Source organism: Staurois parvus, unplaced genomic scaffold, assembly GCF_062004578.1.
Source record: "Staurois parvus isolate SC_StPar_1 unplaced genomic scaffold, SC_StPar_1.0 ptg000530l, whole genome shotgun sequence".
Taxonomy (NCBI): Eukaryota; Metazoa; Chordata; class Amphibia; order Anura; family Ranidae; genus Staurois; species Staurois parvus.
The window spans coordinates 3,185,838-3,206,915 of NW_028318326.1; the positions used below are offsets into that span (position 1 = coordinate 3,185,838).

At 40.2% G+C, this 21,078-nt stretch overlaps 1 protein-coding gene across 1 annotated transcript in view; it reads left to right on the plus strand.

Annotated features, from left to right (window-relative positions):
* Positions 1 to 21,078, plus strand: part of PDE11A (phosphodiesterase 11A) — a 717,642-nt gene that overhangs the window by 640,528 nt on the left and 56,036 nt on the right. The window contains exon 16 of the mRNA XM_089690441.1: positions 15,842 to 15,919. Coding sequence (XP_089546567.1) covers positions 15,842 to 15,919 — 78 coding nt within the window. The remainder of the gene's footprint in view (positions 1 to 15,841; positions 15,920 to 21,078) is intronic.

Genomic DNA, 21,078 nt, shown 5'->3' on the forward strand with positions numbered 1-21,078 from the left:
GTGTTCTTTTCATCATAGGCCTTGTTCTTCCTCCTCCAAACATAGCGTTGATCCATGGGCCCAAACAGTTCTAATTTTGTTTCATCAGTCCACAGAACACTATCCCACAACTTTTGTGGTTTGTCCACATGGCTTTTGGCATACTGCAGTCGACTCTTCTTATTCTTTGGAGACAGCAAGGGGGTACGCCTGGGAGTTCTGGCACGGAGGCCTTCATTACGCAGTGTGCGTCTTATTGTCTGGGCTGAAACTTCTGTACCCACATCTGACAAATCTTTTCTCAGTTCCTCAGCAGTCACACGGGGACTTCTCTCCACTCTACGCTTCAGGTAGCGCACAGCAGTCGAAGTCAGCATCTTCTTTCTGCCACGACCAGGTAGCGTTTCAACAGTGCCCTTTGCCTTGAATTTGCGAATGATGCTTCCTAAGGTGTCTCTTGGTATGTTTAACATCTTTGCAATCTTCTTATAGCCATTGCCCTTCCTGTGAAGAGAAATCACCTCTTCTCTTGTCTTCCTGGACCATTCTCTTGCCTTCACCATGTTTGTAACCACACCAGTAAATGTCTAGAAGGAGCTGAGTATCACAGTCATTTTAAAGCTGCCTAATTGGTGCTTATTATGCTTGATTGCTGCTCGGTGACATCCACAGGTGTTTTCAATACCTGATGGAAAGCACCTGTATGAACCTCTGTTCTTCAGAGTGGTAGTCTTTAAGGGGTTGAATAATTGTGGCAATGAAGAAACCACATAAGAACCATTTACTACTGTATTACATAAACAATTGATGTCATTTTAGTTGCATTTGGGTAGTTACAACGTCCTTGTAGGATTTGATTCTGAATACAATTCCAAATGTACACTATAGTCCCTAAACCCCTTTACAGCATTGGGGGTTGAATAATTTTGGTCACAACTGTATGTTAAAGCAGCCTGCAGCCCTTCCTATACCTGATCCCAAAGCTTGCTTTTCTGTCCCAGCCAATTTATCCTAAGATAACATGTTTATTTGAGTTTTCTGCTTAAAATATCTGCTAAAATTCCTGTTGTCAGACTCATCAATAATAGATGTTGTTGTGATGTAATTCAAATCATTTGGTATCAATTATGAGATGTTTGAATATACCGATATACCACTGTCATTTGGGGGTAAACACACCAACAGGCATTTCTGATGACTGTAAACCTAGTTTTAGGAATATGAGTAAATGCAAGTGGACCTGTCACTATATATATATATATATATATATATATATATATATATATTTATATATATTTCATGTTAAAATAACCCATAGATTATGCCAGAACATAATGATCACTGCTGACAGCTATAGCTGCCGACAGTGATCACATTAAAGAAATCCAACAGGCTGGTTTTACTGAAGTGGATCAATGGATCAAGTACGACTTCAGTACATCCGGTCTGCCCATAGATGGATCGAATCTCGGCCAGTCCCTGCTAAACCAGCCGATATTCGATCCATCTGTGGCTAACTTAAGATGCTAATTTGAGACATGTAAATCTTTTAACAGACTAGAAAGTAAAGGTGGCCATAGATGTTCCAAGGAGCAGGGCCCTCCTTTCCCTCTTGTATTGAACTGTATTGCTGCTGTATTGTCTCCCATTATATTGTAAAGCGCTGAGCAAACTGTTGGCACTATATAAATCCTGTAATAGATGACATTTTGTTTATCAGCTAGTTGGCTGAATGAAAAAAAAACAGATTCCTCCATCCAAACAAGCAAGGTCAATGGAAGAATCCTCCCCACTGGGACATTGTATTATCACAGTGTGACTCTACTGTCAGAAATTGCTTATCAGAGGCTGAAGCCAATTGGCTGCAGCTGCTGAACCTGAAAAATTATTAAACATTGCCATTCCACAGAAGTCAATGTAAAGCTCAACTTCTGTTGAACATGGGTGGCCACGCATGGACAGTTCAGTCCATCTATAGCCAGCAGTGTTGCAGTCTGCAGATCACTGCAGATCACTAGAGAGAAGAGACTGAAAAATGCTTGCTCCTGCCTGCAACAGAATGATGATATAATTTTAGCCTAGGCAAAGTCGCTTACAAGCCGATTTCTGCATGGATGGTTAAGCTCATTATACATTAGTAGTTTAACTACTTAAGCTCCAGAAGGTTTTACCTCCTTCACGTCAAGGGCATTTTTTGCACTGTGCCACTTTAGCTGGCAAATGTATTGTCATGCAACACTGTACACAAATGAAATTTATATAATTTTTTTTTCCCACAAATAGAGCTTTCTTTTGGTGGTATTTGATCACCACTGGGTTTTTATTTTTTATTATATAAATAAAAAAAAACAAACATTTTGAAAAAAAAAACATTTTCTACATTCTGTTATAGAACATATCCAATAAAAAAAAATTAAAAATCTAATTTCTTCATAAATTTATTTAGGCCAAAGTGTATTCTGCTAAATGTCTTTGGTAAAAAATTTACAAATCCCAATAAGTGTATATTAATTGGTTTGTGCGAAAGTTATAGCGTCTACAAACTGTGGTATATATATTGGAAATTTGAGGCAGCTTTGATGCTGTACTGGTAATGGCAGTGATCAGTGACTCATAGTGGTACTGTGATAGTGTGGCGGGCAATCTGGTGCTAGCTGATGCTGGCTGGGAGGGACACTAATTGACTGACACTGACATTGCTAGTGACACTAATATAGTGATCAGTGCTAATATTGTACACTGTCACTGTATTAATGACACTGGCTGGGAAGGGGTTAACATCTAGGGACAATCAAAGGGTAACTGTGTGCCTAACAAGTGTAATGTGTGTAATATTTATTGATTTTATTAGTAGATGTGGCTGTTTTTTGCCTCTGCTTTGCAGGGAGAAAGAACAGGGACATCACTACTCTGTGTACAGAGCCTTATGTTATTGGTAAACACAGGTCTCTGTGCTGTGGTTCCAAAAAGAAAACCACATCCACTGAGAAAACCTAATTCAGTAGAAATTTGTTTGCTAAAGAAAGAATTTCCACCCGGCTCCTTCAAATTGTCTTGTCACTGAAGTCGAAAATGAACATGAATTTGACTCCATGAACTATTCAAAAAGCAAATGCACTTTCCTAAAATGTACAAAATGTTTGAACAAAGATCTTGTAGTGTATGGCCCTCTGTGGTGGTATGTTACAGTTGCATGTTGCACTTAAGTTTTGCATGTGCTTCTATAATTTTAACAACCGGCACCACAACATCAGTGAGCCTGACATATTACAGGTTGGTCTGATACAAGCTAAAATTTTCCAAGAATTTCATCCGGGAAAGTTTCATAAGTGGACCAGTGATTTCCAGTACTTTAGTTTGCCCCCTGTGCTTATTTGTTCTAAGCATTGCTCCAAGTACTGAGCCCTACACCCCATGATCCTGGCTATACTTATGTATACCAGTATGGTGCAGATCCTGAGTCATTGAAGCAGTAAACACAGAATTGAAGACCTTTCTGTGCCAGGAGGTGAGGATGTCATCATATACATCCACTGCAGGCCTCTACCAGAATCAAAATCCTTCTCTTGCATTATCACAGGAGCACCCCTGCAATGTTTTAGATTGTATCTTATGTGAAGGAAGAGCCTTGTATATGAGCTAATCCTCTACATGTTCCAGAGGGTTCGGACCCTACAGAGCTGCTTCCAGGCAGCTTTCTGATACATTATCGCTCAGCTTTTCTCTGCGCCTCAGTGAGACGGTGGTTCACATTGTGATCAGGCACAATGCCCGCTAGACAGATGGGCATAAGCACAGGCAGCCAGCAGCCCATTTATGCGTGAATGTTAAGGGCAAGATTCCCAGCTACATGAATCCTAATGGCTCCCCATTGTGTTTACAAGCCTATGGTTCAGGAAAAATGCCATCACTAAAATCCATTCCCAGTCTTGTTAACTGTTTAAGAAGGAATATAAATTTCAGAGCTGCAGGAAAGAGATTGGCTGGTTTGGTGTTATGAAAAAAGAGCATGATACTTGCATATGTTATACCTTATATCTTATGGCTATACATGTACAGTATTTACATCTGCAGCTTAGCAAGGATTGAGACAATAGGCAATGTACAGTAAGCCATAGTAACCAATTACGGTGATTCATGTTCTTCTACCTTGACTGTTTTTTGGAAAGGTTAACTTTGATTGGATGATATACTTTTCTGTAAGCTCTGCTTCCTTGCCCTATCAAAATAGGCATGGGCATATGGAAAATAAAATTGTGCTCATGGTTCAGAATAGAGTTTCAAACAGCTCAAAGGGTATCTTCCCATCCCTTGGGATCCAAGAAACAACATCTTAATGGAACCCTGCATTTATGACAGCCACATAGACAGTTTTATAGCATAGAAAAAAAAGCATTTTGTTAGTTGTTCTGGACAAAGCTACTCTTTTTTTCTTTCTTGGTTCTAGGGTATAACCATTAAATCCAACCATTAACAGTTTTATATGGTCTGTTTGGACTTATGAGTGTATTTGTGCCAGTTAGTCTTGGATGAAATCTTACATTATCAGTGTTTGCTTGACACTGTGGAAATAAGAGCTGGAGGGACATCACTGTCTTAATTGTTGATGGGTGCTCATCATTAGGTGTGGGTATAGACATATTTCCTTTAGGTCAACCTACACATTGATTTAAATTGCTACACTGTGCACTTTCAGGCCACAACATTCTACATTGCTACACTGTGCACTTTCAGGCCACAACATTCTGTTCCATGTCATAACTATGGAAAACTACATGAATCCAAAAATTCTAGACATCTACATTGCTCTGTTAACTGTTACCATTAGCTGAATGATTATTGACTGAATGTGAGATGGTCTGTTCTATCATGGAAGAAATATATTCTGTTTGAACTTGAGACTGGTCTAACATTCAGTGCTCACTCGAGACTTTGCCACTGCCGCTCTCGCTCAAGACCCTGAAGGTGCCACACTCACCTGAAACCCTGTTTGCTCCAAGCTCTTCTGAGGAAGACTTCAAGACTTACCCCTCGCAATCTAGAATCTCTGAATTTGATATATCTAATACTTTTGATTTTGTGTTGTCTGTAGTTTGTCAACTTGTCTCCCTTAGGTCTGAATCTTCCAAGTTTCCTCTTCACTCAGAGGAAGGATGGGTTAAAGTCAGCAATTTATTAGTGCTCTGCTTCATGTTTCAGCCTGTGAACTTTGCTGTTGTTCCTTCTGTCCTTCTTGAATCTAGAATCCCATTACTTTTCCACATTTGTGTTTGTTCCCTTTCCTACAGTCATGTCTGACTCTCTGCAGTCCAAGTCCATTTCCAGTGTACCTGCACCATTTGTCTGTTCTTGTGGACTCTGAGGAGTACAAGGTGGAATCTGTCATTGATTCCAAGCTGCTTCACGGCAGACTTTAAAATGTAGCTAATTGCAAAGGCTATTGTTCTAAAGAAAGGTCTTAGGTGTTCCACTCTGAACTTCATGCCTCTCAGGTGATGAGGAACTTTCATTGACAGTTCTGTAGGAGGCTGGAGTATCCACCTCCAAGTAGGGGCCCTAAGAGGGGGGTTACTGTCAGGGCCGGTGCTAGACTATTTTGCACCCTAGGCAAGACCACCCAAAGAATAAATAAAAAATGTAAAAAACAGTAGAAAATATTAAATGAACAAAACATGAAACTGGTAAATTTCTTTTAATTTGCAAAAATAAGTGCCAAAGGATGACACCAGCACCAATGGATCCACACTCTGACAGATCCCAGGCTGGAATTCCCCAGGCAATGGGGGAGAGAAAGCGCTGTGACAACAGGCAGCTGAACTGAGTGATCCCACACAGTGACAGATCCGTCACAACACTCCACCACCAACACTGACACAGATCAGCAGGCACCAGAAGAGCAGGCAGTGGGATCATGATTATGTTATCACTCACTGACACATTGCACATGTAATGGATGGCCGGCCGGGTCACACTTACATAGACACAAGACATCAGAGTCAGACATTACCTTCCTCCACAGGCACAGCTCTGCCTCTGCTGATGAATGGGAAGAGAAGGGCTGGAACTCCACAGTGATCAGCAGCTGCTAGCTGGCTTGCAGTAAGGGACTGAGTATGAGAGGAGCTGCAGCTCAGCTGCTACACTGGCCCCAGACACCCGACATCTCTGTCCTTTCTTCCTCCCCTCCGCTGCCCCTCCTCTCAGCTGAAGGATCATCTATGACACAGCGGTGTCCCACACAGAGAGAGTGCCAGCCTGTGCTGTGCCCATGCTCCCCTTGGAGGCAATGCTCCCTAGGCAGCCACCTAGTTTGCCTAGTGGAAGCACCGACCCTGGTTACTATTGCAAATCAGCAGCAGAGGTGCTCTGCTACTTCTTTCATCATATAATCTCTTCTACCATGCTACAGCCTGTATTGTTCCAGGATTGGTGTCTGTTCCTGTTTCTGAAATTGCCTGTTGGCAGTGTACCATGCTCTGGTCCTATCCATGGTCAGTTGCCATCTGCACAAGTGTGTCTGAGGGCCGCATCCTTGTACACTCACCAGTAATGTGCAGCATTCCAACCACCTCGGCCCTTTTATTGGAGCACACCCTCTACAACATGCAGATAGAACATAGTGTCCACTATACAGTTTGTCCCTGATACTGTGGCTGCTTTCTGCAGAAAATATTCAGGAAGACGTGCATATTTTGTTCTGATGCAGCTGGAGTGTGTTTAACTGATTTTATACTGAAAGTTTAGTTGGGTTTTAACACTGAAAATGATTGAACCCAGTACCAGAAAGAATATACGATTAGAGTATTGGTAAAGCTATTTTACAAATAAGGCAAAAGGGCAGGTTTTTAACCACTTCAATACCAGCACTTTTACCCCCTTCCTGCCCAGATCAATTTCAGCTTTCCAGAGTTGTCGCACTTACTTTTGGTGGTATTTAATCACCACTGAGTTTTTTATTCTTTGCTAAATAAACAAAAAAAACCTCAAACCGTTTGAAAAAAAAAGTGTTTTTCTTCGTTTTTGATATAAAAGTTTGCAAATAAACAACCTTTCTACATAAAGTTAGGTCAAAATGTATTCTACTACATTTCTTTGGTAAAAATCACCAAAATTAGTGTATATTATTTAGTCTGTAGGAAAGTTATAGAGTCTACAAACTATGGAATATATATCTGACAATCGATCAATCCTGATGTACTGACAACCGATCTCATTTCGTGGGGTCCACAAATACCCCTCAAATTACTCATTTTTGGAAAACAGTCCCAGGTAAGAGGCATGGTGAGTTTCTTTTAAGTTGTAATTTTTGTCACAATTGTTTGGAAAATGAAGAAATTAAAAAAAAACACCATGTTCTTTTACATATTGTCACCAGTCCAGTGCATCGTTATCATATCACTGGTGTGGTGGTGATCAGGGACACTGACTGGTGACAGTATGTGCAAATTAAAAAAAAATTGCTTTTGATTATTTCTATCCCATGGACACAGCTGGTGACAGATTATGCCGCTGTGCAGCCCCTTGGCCGTGTGAGTGGCGCCTTCTGACAGGACGTCATATGATGTCCACTCAGAAGGAGGAGCATCTCACCCAGTTTGTAGTGAAGGTGTCAAGGAAGGCATGTTAAATCAACCAGCTTCTTGTGTGGAGTTTGTCCACTTCTAACACACACTCAGCCCTAAATCTCTTAGAGATTTCATTTTTTGTAGATGCTGAAGAGTTTAACCACTTGAAGATTTCTTGTAACTCTTAAGAACTCTATTCCTAGTTTAGCTATGATACCTGTGGTTGAGTTCCTGGGTCTGCACACCTGATCTGCCCAGTATGAGGGGTTCCCCTCATACTAATTATTTATTTTATATAATGGAGCAACAATTCTATTAATGTCTACCTTAGAATAATGATAGTTCTAAAAAATTCCAATTTTTAGACACCCTAAAGCAGGTCAAGGTTAATAAAATCTGACTGTACAATCTCTGTCCACTTGTTTTAATAGCTGTTGGTAAATCTAAACCATATTCTATAATCAGATTTACGGTGTGTCTCCAGCTTATCAAGCTATAGTATGTCTGAAATATGTATAATAATTATTGTTTTTTAATGCTGTTAACTACAAGATGTACATACCGATCCACAGCCAAGACATACAGCTTAATTGGGGCTTATACTTTTAGTGCCTCCCACATTCCTGGTTATTGACAGCTATTTTGATTGCACATTGGGTGGCCACATCATTGAGGAAGGACGTGTACCCACATTTATGGTACAGGTGCATCAAGTAGAAACAGTTGAAGGGAGCAATGCATACTGGTACAAAGGGCATGGTGTTTAGAAGACCAAAATGTATGTTGAAAATGTTGTTCTTTTAACCCACCAATACACCCAATAGAGACTTTTAGGATGGATAAGTGTTTTTTTTATGGGAGGGTTTACTTATACGTATCAATTACTTAATGAACCATGAATACAATCCAGGGCTCATGGTAAAACGTGCAGATTTTTTAAACCTCCCCTTGGACACTTGATGCACACAATTCTCTAATAGTAGTCCATACCTCCACTTGGACACTCTCAAAAATTACAGACTTTTTGTTATTTGCAAGATTACCAGTCAGGCCTGCCTAATGGATCAACGGTACACTACCCCAGCAGTACCATGGGATGCCCATGGTCTTTTTGCTGTATATTGCCCATCAGACATTTTATTATGCTCCACTATTTTGCAAGGTGGATTACAAGTCACAAGGTGCATCATTTTAGTAAAATGAAGAAATTGCATTGTTTTTATCCTTTATGAACCTTACAAGCACCAACTATAGTTATGTATTCATTTTGGGTAGAGGAACTCTTTAACATATAAAGTAAAATCTCCCCAAAACTCAGGTTTTCATTGACAAAGTAATGAACTGTGAGTGGGTTAATACGTTCTTTCCGTGCGCTTGTTTACATGGCTAGACACAAGGCACAGGAGACGTACTTTGTGCCACCAGATTAGTCATTTTTGTATGGAGTGAGACTGTTCTGAGGCTGCTTGCAATTTGGTACAAATGAGCCATGCTCATTTTAAATGTCAGGGGCTGCCAGATGGGCCTGACAAATGTGATCTGTGCACAGGTTCAGTGGCTACAGTGTAAACCATCTCACAAATGAGAAAGGCTTTTCAAGATCCCTTAAAGATGCAGTTCCTTAAAAACATACAATGTGTCCATTTGATCATGAGGCCAAAGATTTATCATCTCATATAGACTCCCTTGCCTTCCATCCCCTATATGTACATGTAAAATAACTCAGCCGCTCGGTGTCTGGAACCAATGAAACACAGACACAAGCAAATTCCCTTTGAAGGTAGTGGATTTGACATGGGTGCAAAACTGGCTGACTCCCAAGGATTGGTCAGCCATGACAACCATTTTCCATTATTGTTTGGTTTGTATTTTCTTGTCAAATGTATCCATATATGTACACACATAAGCCATTTAATTTATAATATTGTAATTTATAAATATAAATGGGCACTTTGGCACTGGATGGATTAGCAAATGATTTTCAACCAAGGTTCAGAGCACCTGACTGGAAATGTCTGCAATTACATGAAAAAAGGAACTAAACTATTATAGATTACATTGAGTATAATGAGATAAAGTCCCAAGACTGTGATGCATTCTGATGAGGAATTGATATTTCATACAAACATTTCAACAGTGTTAAACTGACACCTTTTGAAAACTGTGGCTGTGATAATACTTGGTGGAAGTCCCTTAATCTCACTGATGGATATCTGAATTGCTCATGCACTGACACTTACCTACAAAAAGCCGTCTTTTTGAGTGAAGTTGTATGATTCTGAGTCTGTTCTTCCTTTCAAAGTAGAATATTTAAATTAGATAACATTTCATTTACTTAATATGTTTTTACCTTTTGTTTGCATATCAGTGCGGCTGATCATCTCTAGCCTCCTTCAGCCATGTCATATGTACATCATGCACTCCCTCCAGCATTGGCTGCACAGCATTGTTCTAGACTGGCTCCATAATAATGACAATGGAGAACAATGTTTGTGTAATGCATGTCAGCACAGCCAATTGTACTTTTCACTAAGGGCATGTGTGACAAGGTGACACCACAGGAGAACAATTAACATGTTAATAACATTAATATTTTAAAGTGCATATGAGGTTTTTAGTAATTGGGTTTAGATATATTCTATATTGAATTTTGGTTTTATTTTTGGTGAGCTGAATAATTTTAACTTGTATTGCTTTAAGTCTGTTTTATATGTGCAGATTTATTACCTGAGCTGCTCCGTATGTTCCAATGTCGAGTAGCACTAGATTGTTCTCTATGTTGAATGGATTTGCTATTTTATAACAGATTTCTTCATACATTAGGTTTGTAAACTGCTGATGCATATAAAAGTATAAGTAACCTGTTACTTGATTTATAATATATATATATATATATATATATATATATAAATAATTCAAAAATGAATTTTAAATATCAGCAATGTTTTTTTGAGATTTGCCAGTTGTGTTTATTAGTCTTTTTTATGTTGTGCATATGATTTTAAGTTCTTCAAGGTTTTTGTAACGATATATAATGTATAGATTTCAGTCCATATGAATGGAACACCATTCCCCAGAAATGCCTTGGCAGTTTCCTCAAGCACAGCTTCAAAAAGCTCTGTCTATGTAAAGACATAGCCATCCCACTGTAGCTACTTGTGCAATTTCTTCCTTTTATCTTCTTGATGCCAATTTGAGGCCATCTAGTGGGTCAACTTTATCTAAGCAGCCTTTGGTCCACTAAGTCGAATGAGTCTATTATTCACTTCTTAGCTCATCTGGCCAGTCCAACACTTTCTGATTCTCTGCATGGGACTGTAGACTATCCTACCAACAGTTATTCTTTACAGGTGTACTAGAACAGCCTTTCTCAACCAGGGTGCTTGCAGGCTTTTTATGGGGTGCCTTGGCAATATGCTTAAAAACTGTCCAAAAATTGTTTACAAGCCAGCAAGTGGATCAAGCCTACCTTTCAATTACACGAAGCCATAGGTTTTCATTGCGCACTTTTACAACGTGCCAGCTGCTGGCATCCTAACAACCAATTACATCATTAGTTGATAAGGAGGACGTTGGGCACCTGCACACCATCCTTGTTTGCCCCTACCCTGCCCCTCTTTATCAGCAGTGGGGTCACATTAGCTGAGTGAGGGAGAGAAACTAAGGGAGAAACACTGGAATACTAGTCAGTACCAGTTTGCAAAAGAATATTGGCTTTGGAAGAATAAATCACCTATAACATTGGGTGTCCTACATGTGTGGATGTTGCTGCATTATGTAACACTATTAGAATATTTTTTTTTACATTTTAGAATGGGGTGCGGAATTTTAAAGGGTGCCTTGAGATTGTCTATAATTTTAAAGGATGCCTTGACTGAAAAAAAAAGTTGAGTAACACTGTATTAGAACATATAGAAAGCACCAGATTTGCTCTATTTTAAATGCTAATAAATAGCCAAATACAATATTTATTTATATTGTTAACTTGGCAAATGTTATCAATAGATAACAGTTTGTTATAAAAGTAAAACCCATTTTACAAACAGTCAAAAGCAGTTGTAAATCATTTAAGGTCTCTTAAGGCCAGTCTAACATAGCACTACATTACTAGATCTGTGAAGCGATCTCTAAGTAATACAGTAGTACAGTGTGAATGATTAGCTTTTCTTAAAGCATATGTCAAGGCAAATGAAAAAAATGTATGCAGTACCTATCTGCAATGCATGAATATTTCCCATGTTTTATTCTTTTAAAGACCCTCTATATATAAAGGAATACCTGTTGATCTGCCAGAAATGAACTCATCTCTTAAGCCCTGTTGTGGGTTGGCAACACAAAACATTTTTGTGGATTGTGTGGTGTCAGCCCTGCCCATTGTCTTTGCTAAACTACTCAATCATTTCTACTCCTACAATGTAGAGGCTAATTATTCTGAAGTCCAAGATAAGAAATAAGAGGGCTCTTTGAGATAACATGGATAGTGTGGAGAGTACAGCTCTGAATTTCTGACATCAAAAGTTTTTTTGTTTGCACTTATTGAACAACTACAACAGAATGCTTCTAATAGTATATTAAACAGACCAAAAGGGAGCACATAAGATAAGTTCATTGTTAGGGTTTGCATACACTTAAAGCAGTTCTAAACTGTAACTTTAACTATTGCAGTTTAGTGAATCAAGAAAACTCACCAGTTTTATCAAGCTAGACTTGGCTAAAATGGTCCTTTTTTTTAATTACACCACTAGTGATTGTAAATCATTAGTTTTAAACACCACTTGCAATTAACTTCCCCATACGTCATTCTGTGCCCTTTCCATTCTATTATTAGACTTGCAAATTATCACCAATGGAATACTAGGGGCCAGGTGATATAAAAGTGCAAATGACAAATTGCCTTTGCTTTGTAAAAGTTCAGATAATTGATTTTGTGAAAGAAGCACCACAAAACTTCAAATGAGTCCATTGAAGCTCAGAGTCCTGTGATTAATGGAATATAAAATATTGTGGTGTAGATTTAATGTGAATGTTTCTGCTCTATGTACAAATAGCTTTGGCACTATTTTTGTGGGGGATTTGCATAAAAATAAATATTATTTGGAAAAGGCTGAATTTGAAGAAATTCATAATCTGTAATATTAATGCGCAGTTTGCTACATCACACAGCTAAGGCATGGGTTTTATTCTCTAGAATTTGTGTGCCGATTTCCCCTATGTTGTTAAGCGATTCCTTGCATTTTCTTGCTACTAAAAAATATACAATTTTTTATTGGTTCTTTTCTGCCAACCTTTTGAAATATCAGTTCACAATTACTTTAGTGAAACTAAAGCCAAAACTTTCCTTTAACTTTTTGATGCAGTGCTAAAAACTTAGAACCCCCTTAGGTTTTTAATATTGACTGTGTCTCCGATACGGATATTCACCTTCTCAATTTGTCCTGCGACCTAACAGGAGTTTAAACCATTCCTTAATAAAAAAAAAAAAAGGTTTTGGCTTTAGTTATACTTTTAACTCTACCCCGATTTATTTATATTTCATTAAAATCATGCAAATTTCTGCATGCCATAAGGGCTCATTCATATGTGTCTAAAATGCTGCGTGTAGAAGCATACAATATATAATTTTGTACGCATCTTATGCAACACTATAGGAATGAACGGGGTCATAAGCACAGTGGAGCCTACAAACAACAATGTATGCAGCATTTAGAGGCATACAAAAAAGTAGGAGTCATCTGTGGTCAGAGGCATACATTTTACATGTGAATGTATGTAAACACATGTAAATGCATATACACATACACAGGTAAAGTAATTAGAAGAATTGTAAGTGTCTATACACTGTGTGTGTCTAAACGCATATAAATGTAGCGAAACACAAGCACTTTAGGAGTGTATTTTAAGCAGAATATTCTGCTAACTCTACCAGCAAGAAAAGCATGTGTTCAATGCTGAAAATATGCATATATCTATGTGAATGAAGCCTATTACTTTCTCTGTGCCGAAACCGAGACTATGAAATGGGACAGTCCGGTTGAGCAGGTCTATTGTCTTCACACTGTATGCTGCGTGTCTGTAATGATCAAATTAATTTGTGATCACTTCTGTCATATGGACCAAACTGAGATGGAGAAACATTTCAGTGGAAGGAAACCCTTACTATAACTATCCTAAAAATGTCCTCGTCCCATTACCTCCTCCTACCTATCTTTCCTACCCTGTATTTAAAGCAGAGTTCCACTCAAAAGTGGAAGCTCTGCTTATTGCCTGTGCCCCCCCTCCACTGCCATATTTGGCACCTTTTGGGGGGGAGCGGGTACCTGGTTTTGACAGGTACCCGCTCCCACTTCTGGCTCAGTTAGCTGCGGTGAAGTGAGCTGGAAGTTCTGCCCCCTCTCTCTCTCACAGTCTCCTGGGAACTTTCACAGGTCCCAGGAGACTGCCGGACCAACCAGGAGGCGCAGCGCAACTTGCGCATGTGTAGTGAGCACCAGGCTGTGAAGCCTCAAGCTGTCACAGCCGGTACCGACAGTTGAGATGCCGGCACCGTGGAGGAGAAAAGGGGAGAAGGGACCGCGTGGGTGAGAACATTGCTGGACTCTGGGACAGGTAAGTGTGTGTTTATTAAAAGTCAGCAGCTGCAGTTTTTGTAGCTGCTGACTTTTAATAAACACAAAAATGGCTGGAACTCCACTTTAAAAAGATCTGTGTATTTATTTATTTTCAATCCACTGCAGTTCAGTCATATGATCAGGCAGCTCTGTGTAAGGAAGCACTCCACAATGGCTCTAAATTCTGGGAGCTGTGATGTCACCCATAGGCTCCCATGGCCTAGCCATTGGCAGTGCTCCCTCCTCTACCCTGCAGCATCTGCTCACTGACACAGGGGAGCCAGACCTGTGGAATTACATAACCGGACCGGATTAAAAATGGATACAATAAAATAACACACACATATATTTTTTATACAGGGTAGGTTGGAGGAGGAGGAAGGGAACACATGTTAAAAGGTTATAGTTAGGCTTTTCTTCCACTTTAAAGTGATGTGTAATACATTGGCTCATTGTAAATGGAAGATAACATACATAACTTGTTTTATGTTACATCACCTCCTGGATCTTGGCCCCTTTCACACTGATGGTCCAATCTATGGAGCGGCAGGTGTCCGATCCGATCCTGTACGCTAAAAACAGACAGAGGATCTATTCACCATCTATCCAGCAGATCAGATGACAGTCAGATGGAAATGGACAGGCGGTCTGTTTCCATCTGACCATCTCATAGAAAACAGCAGGCTGTGTCTGCTCTGCATAGTGGAGCGGACATGGACCTGTTGTCTATCTGCTCAGCGGGGATCAGCAGAGAGATCCCTCACTGAGCAGGCAGATCCTCTTGATGGAGTCCACCCTGTCTGAAAGGGGCCTTAGCCTGAAAGTATACCTGTTATGAGATAATTATGGGGGGTAACATTTATGACCATCATCTGAATGTTTTGGTGGAGTTTAAAGCCAGCCATAGATGGTTCGAATCTCAGCCAGTTCAGTAGGGACAAGCTGATTGTACCCAATTTGAATGTTGTATGACTTGAGTACAACCAGCATGTCAGACTTTTCATGTGCTAGCCAATAGCAATAATCACTGTGTTCTCCTGGCAGAAATGTCTTCCTCCACGCCCCCCATCAGAACACAATAGCTCCAAGGGAGGGATTCCCCCATCATAACTGTAATCGAGTGATTTTCTTTCCTGCAGCCTGTGGTTGCAGGAAGGAAAATCCCATCATCTATGGCCTGACTATAAGAGGTTAAGTGATTGTCTATTTGATTCTGTCACTGAGTTTGAGATGAAGATTCATGTAAATTTAACAACTAAGCAACTATTTAAACAAAAGTGAACACAAAATTGTGTCTTTCTTTTGAAGACCTTTTTATAAAAAGTGAAAGGCCTCTTGATGTCACCTTGTATGAGCAAGAACCATTTTTACTCCAGTGGCCAGAACTGTCTTGTCTATGCATTACTGCCAGAGGTGCCTAATGGATGATATCAAGTAGCTAGCGAATGTGTTAAAAGGTCTTTGCTGGTACATCTTATACTTTAGAATGGCAATTTCTTTTTTGCTGGGGACCTCCATAGGGAGGGCAGTATGTTACACTGAACCCAGACTCTGATCTATCTTGATAAATTGTCATGATAACATTGTCAGCTACAAGTGGCAAACAAATCTCATAACATCACATCCTATAAAAATCTCTATTTTTACATCTCTGATCCCATTAACCTGGCTATGCTCTGTGTTTTGCAGGAAACGAAATGAGTTTTTCGAACTGGTCAGTAAAGGAGACTACAACTGGAATGTTAAAAGTCACAGAGATATATTTAGGTAAAAAGAAGAAACAAGAATTGATGTTGTGTTTGTCTGGCATGTCATATACCGTACAAAATAATAACACTAATGTATTGAATTTATATTGAATTGCATACTAAAGGACATTTATGAAAAAAAACCTGGGAAAACCAAACTCAGCATATGAAAGAAAAAATGTTGTTTTTACTAAAAACTGCATGTCAAGCTATTCAGCAGAGCGTAGGCAGCTGAAGTTACATCTAAATCTTCCAGACCAGACTCTATTGGTCAATGAATCCACCACTTACAATAAATGAGAGGGGTTTAGGGTCAATCTTGACCGGTTTACCAAAGGTTACTATTCATAGGCATTTTATCATATCCTGAGATTGCATTGACAAAGTTTTGACAGATTTGTGTCCAGAAGATCTGCTTTGTTTAACCACTTGCCAACCGCGCTATAGCCAAATGATGGCTACAGTGCGGTTGTCAATTCTAGGAGGGCATTATATGATGTCCTCCTAGAACGCACCCTCCCGCGCACCCCTGGCGATCTACGGACACAGCTGATCACCTGATGTGGTAAAAGGCCAATCACAGCGGCCTTTTACCACGTGATCAGCTGTGTCCAATGACACAGCAGATCGCCAGGTAAATGCAGTTGCTGGTTATCGGCTGCACTTTCCGCATGCTGTGAAAGTACTGCCAATATCTGGCAATTGTCAGAGGACAGATCAGCAGCAATCACCAGTGCCCTGATGATCAGTATCCTTATGATCAGTGCACAGCAGTGCCACCCACCAGTGCCCAGCAGTGCCACCCACCTGTGCCCAGCAGTGCTCAGCAGTGCCACCCACCTGTGCCCATCAGTGCCACCCACCAGTGCCCAGCAGTGCCCTCCAGCAGTGCTGCCCATCAGTGCTCCCCATCAGTGCCCAGCAATGCCACCTATCAGTGGCCATAATTGTTGCATATCAGTGCTACCTATCCATGCCACCTCATCAGTGCTGCCTATTAGTGCCCATCAGTGCTGTCTATCAGTGCAGCCTCATCAACGCACATCAGTGAAGGAGAAAAATTACCTGTTTGCAAAATTTTATAATAGAAACAAAGAAAAACTTTTTTTTTCCAATTTTTTTGCCCTTTTTTTGTTTATAGCACAAAAAAAATAAAACACCCAGCGGCGGGTAAATACCACCAAACGAAAGCTATATTTGTGTGATAAAAATTCCATATGGGTACAGTGTTGCATGACCACACAATTGTCATTCAAAGCGCGACAGTACTGAAAGATGAAAATTGGCCTGGGCACGAAGGGGGTTTAAGTGCCCAGTAGGCAAGTGGTTAAACTCACGTATATGTGCGTATATATATATATATATATATATATATATATGTTTTGTCAAACTTTAATTGAACAAGCTGAAGTTAGAAGCCAATTGGCTACCATGCACAGCTGCACAAGATTTTGCACTCTCAAATTTTAGTAAATCTATCCCAGTGTGACAGGAGTAGCTGTCACAGCAGACATGAATCTGCAGCCGGCTATTTGCTAGACACTGATCTGGAGCTCGCATGAGTAGCTGTGCACTGGGCAGCTGCCCCTCTTGCCCACCCTTTGTCCCAACCCTGCTTATTGCCATTTTGCAAATATCCACAAGCATAATCAAAATATACAAACAAATATAAACAGCGCTAAGTCCCTTAACCTTATGTACAGTATACATACACAATCTCCACCTGTGCAAAAAAATATGTGAAGTGTATACAAATGCTGTGCAAATGATAAAAATAAAATTATCATCATATGAACATATTCAATTAAAGTATCTCACTCCATATATGACCATAAAATACAGGTATGCCAATTAATGTGAACAATAACAAACACCAAAAATGTCCACCAGTTGTTAAAGTGCAGCATAGTCCATCACACAAGTGTATAAAAAAATCAATACTAATCCGTGGTTTCCACCCAATTTTTTCACTCCTCGTGTAATGGCCACTCGCTCTCTTATATTGACACTAGAGATGAGCGAATCGAACTTGGCGAAGTGGAATTCGTTTCGAATATTAGGAAAAATTCGATTCGCACCGAATCCGAATTTTAGCAAACTTCGGATGCACGAATCGAATTTTCCCCGATCAGCCGGCAAAAAGTGTCACTGCAGAGAGCTCCGCTATTTCTGACAGTTCTCTGACAGTTCTGACAGTTCATTTACAGCGGTTGAAACATTGTATCTATTTGTTTCCATTTAGGATACAGATGTTTTTATTCGGAAACAAATAGATACAATGTTTCAACCGCTGTAAATGTGAAGGAACTGTCAGAGAACTGTCAGAAATAGCGGAGCTCTCTGCAGATACACTTTTTGCTGTCCTGGAATTCTTCTTCTTTTCATTCTTCTTCTTCTTTTCATTCTTCTTCTTCTTTTCATTCTTCTTCTTCTTCTTCTTTTCATTCTTCTTCTTCTTTTCATTCTTCTTCTTCTTTTCATTCTTCTTCTTTTCATTCTTCTTTTCATTCTTCTTCTTCTTCTTTTCATTCTTCTTCTTCTTTTCATTCTTCTTTTCATTCTTCTTCTTCTTCTTTTCATTCTTCTTCTTCTTCTTTTCATTCTTCTTTTCATTCTTCTCATTTTTCTTTTCATTCTTCTTTTCATTCTTCTTCTCATTCTTCTTTTCATTCTTCTTCTTCTTCTTTTCATTCTTCTTCTTCTTCTTTTCATTCTTCTTTTCATTCTTCTTCTTCTTCTTTTCATTCTTCTTCTTCTTCTTTTCATTCTTCTTTTCATTCTTCTTCTTCTTCTTCTTTTCATTCTTCTTTTCATTCTTCTTCTTCTTCTTTTCATTCTTCTTCTTCTTCTTTTCATTCTTCTTTTCATTCTTCTCATTCTTCTTTTCATTCTTTTTCTCATTCTTCTTTTCATTCTTCTTCTTCTTCTTTTCATTCTTCTTCTTCTTTTCATTCTTCTTCTTCTTCTTTTCATTCTTCTTTTCATTCTTCTTCTTTTCATTCTTCTTCTTCTTCTTTTCATTCTTCTTTTCATTCTTCTCATTCTTCGTTTCATTCTTCTTTTCATTCTTCTTCTTCTTTTCATTCTTCTTCTTCTTCTTTTCATTCTTCTTCTTCTTCTTTTCATTCTTCTTTTCATTTTTCTCATTCTTCTTTTCATTCTTCTTCTCATTCTTCTTTTCATTCTTTTTCTTCTTCTTTTCATTCTTCTTTTCATTCTTCTCATTCTTCTTTTCATTCTTCTTTTCATTCTTCTTCTCATTCTTCTTTTCATTCTTCTTCTTCTTCTTTTCATTCTTCTTCTTCTTCTTCGTCGTGCCCCGTGACTGCCCAAATGAGTGAAGTGTGTGGTGATTCTAAGATCGACGGCACTCATCTGCATGTCATACTGACTGACAGTATTATTTCTCTTCCCCAGCAGACTCCAAGGGCATTTAAATTAAAGGTACAGTGTTCTGCACTAATATAAAGGCTCTCTGAAGCCTAGAAACCCTTTTAATAAGTTAAATTCGCAGCGAATAAATTCGCATCGAATCGAATTTCTCCCGCAAATTCGGCGAATCAGCCGAATCGAATTTTTGAATAATTCGCTCATCTCTAATTGACACTTTAATAAATAAGGTGGTCAGATACAGGCATTGCGGAAAAAAACTTCAACCTGGTTTTGAACTCTCCAAAGCAGCTGTCAGATTTGCAAATACTCCCACACAACTCGGTCAATCACCATAGAAGAGAGGATGCAGACATCATTGTGCAACATGTATAAAGTTTAAAGGCATTAAAATATAAAAAATGTCCACTTACTGGTACTTTCTCCCTGCATCCAGGATCTAATAGCCCAGAAGTATTGGGGAACACCACAATATTTCCGGGACATGCGTCTCAGTGGTCTCTGTGTGGTGGCAACACACTTCTGACTCTGAGAATTCTTTAACAACACCACGCCTATTCTGAGACTTCTCTCCTACATGTAAAAATCTACATTTTGTTCCTAGAAAATTACTTAGAACCCCAAAACATTATATATACCGTATTTGCCGGCGTATAAGACGACTTTTTACCCCTTAAAAATCTTCTCAAAAGTCGGGGGTCATCTTATACGCCGGTATAACATGCATGACACTTTTTAGGGGGGCGGCGCGGTGCCACCGCCGCCCCCCCCCTTCCCCTAACAGAAGGGACACTAAGTACAGGGGTGGGCAGGGGCTATTTCTTACCTGGTTCCGGTCCCACGACGATCCGGTCCAGGAAGCGCGGCTGCGCCTTCAGTTCGGCCACTGGAGTTCGCGCGGCTGCTCGGCTCCGCCTCCTCACCAGCGATTGGCCGCCAGAACTGTAGCTCAGGAAAGGCACACAGGCGGCCAATCACCGGCGAGAGGGTGGAGCCGAGCGGCCGCGCGAAAATCGAGTGCAGGACCAGCAGGTAAGTGGTCAGTGTAGAGGTGCTGCTGCAACCACATATGCTGGCTGCAGCAGCACCATACGAGAACAGAGTCAGCAAGTGTCAGTGGGAGGAATAGTGCCCCATCATTGGTGTCACTGATACCAATGATGGGGCACTATTCCTCCCACTGATACCAATGATGGGGCACTATTCCTCCCGCTGATACCTATGATGGGGCACTATTCCTCCCACTGACACCAACGATGGGGCACTATTCCTCCCCCCCACTGACACCAACGATGGGGCACTATTCCCCCCCCCCACTGACACCAACGATGGGGCACTATTCCACCCCCCCACTGACACCAATGATGGGGCACTATTCCACCCCCACTGACACCAATGATGGGGCACTATTCCTCCCCCCCACTGACACCAACGATGGGGCACTATTCCCCCCCGCAACTGACACCAACGATGGGGCACTATTCCACCCCCCACTGACACCAATGATGGGACACCATTCCTCCCACTGACACCAATGTTGGGACACTATTCCTCCTACTGACACCAATGATGGGGCACCATTCCCCCCACTGATACTAATGATGGGACACTATTCCCCCCACTGATACCAATGATGGGGCACTATTCCCCCCACTGATACCGATGATGGGGCACTATTCCTCCCACTGGTGTGCACTGGAAGAGGGGTAGTCTTATACGGCGAGTATAGCCCAAACACTACATTTTAGCAGGAAAAGTAGGGGGGTCGTCTTATACGCCCAGTCGTCT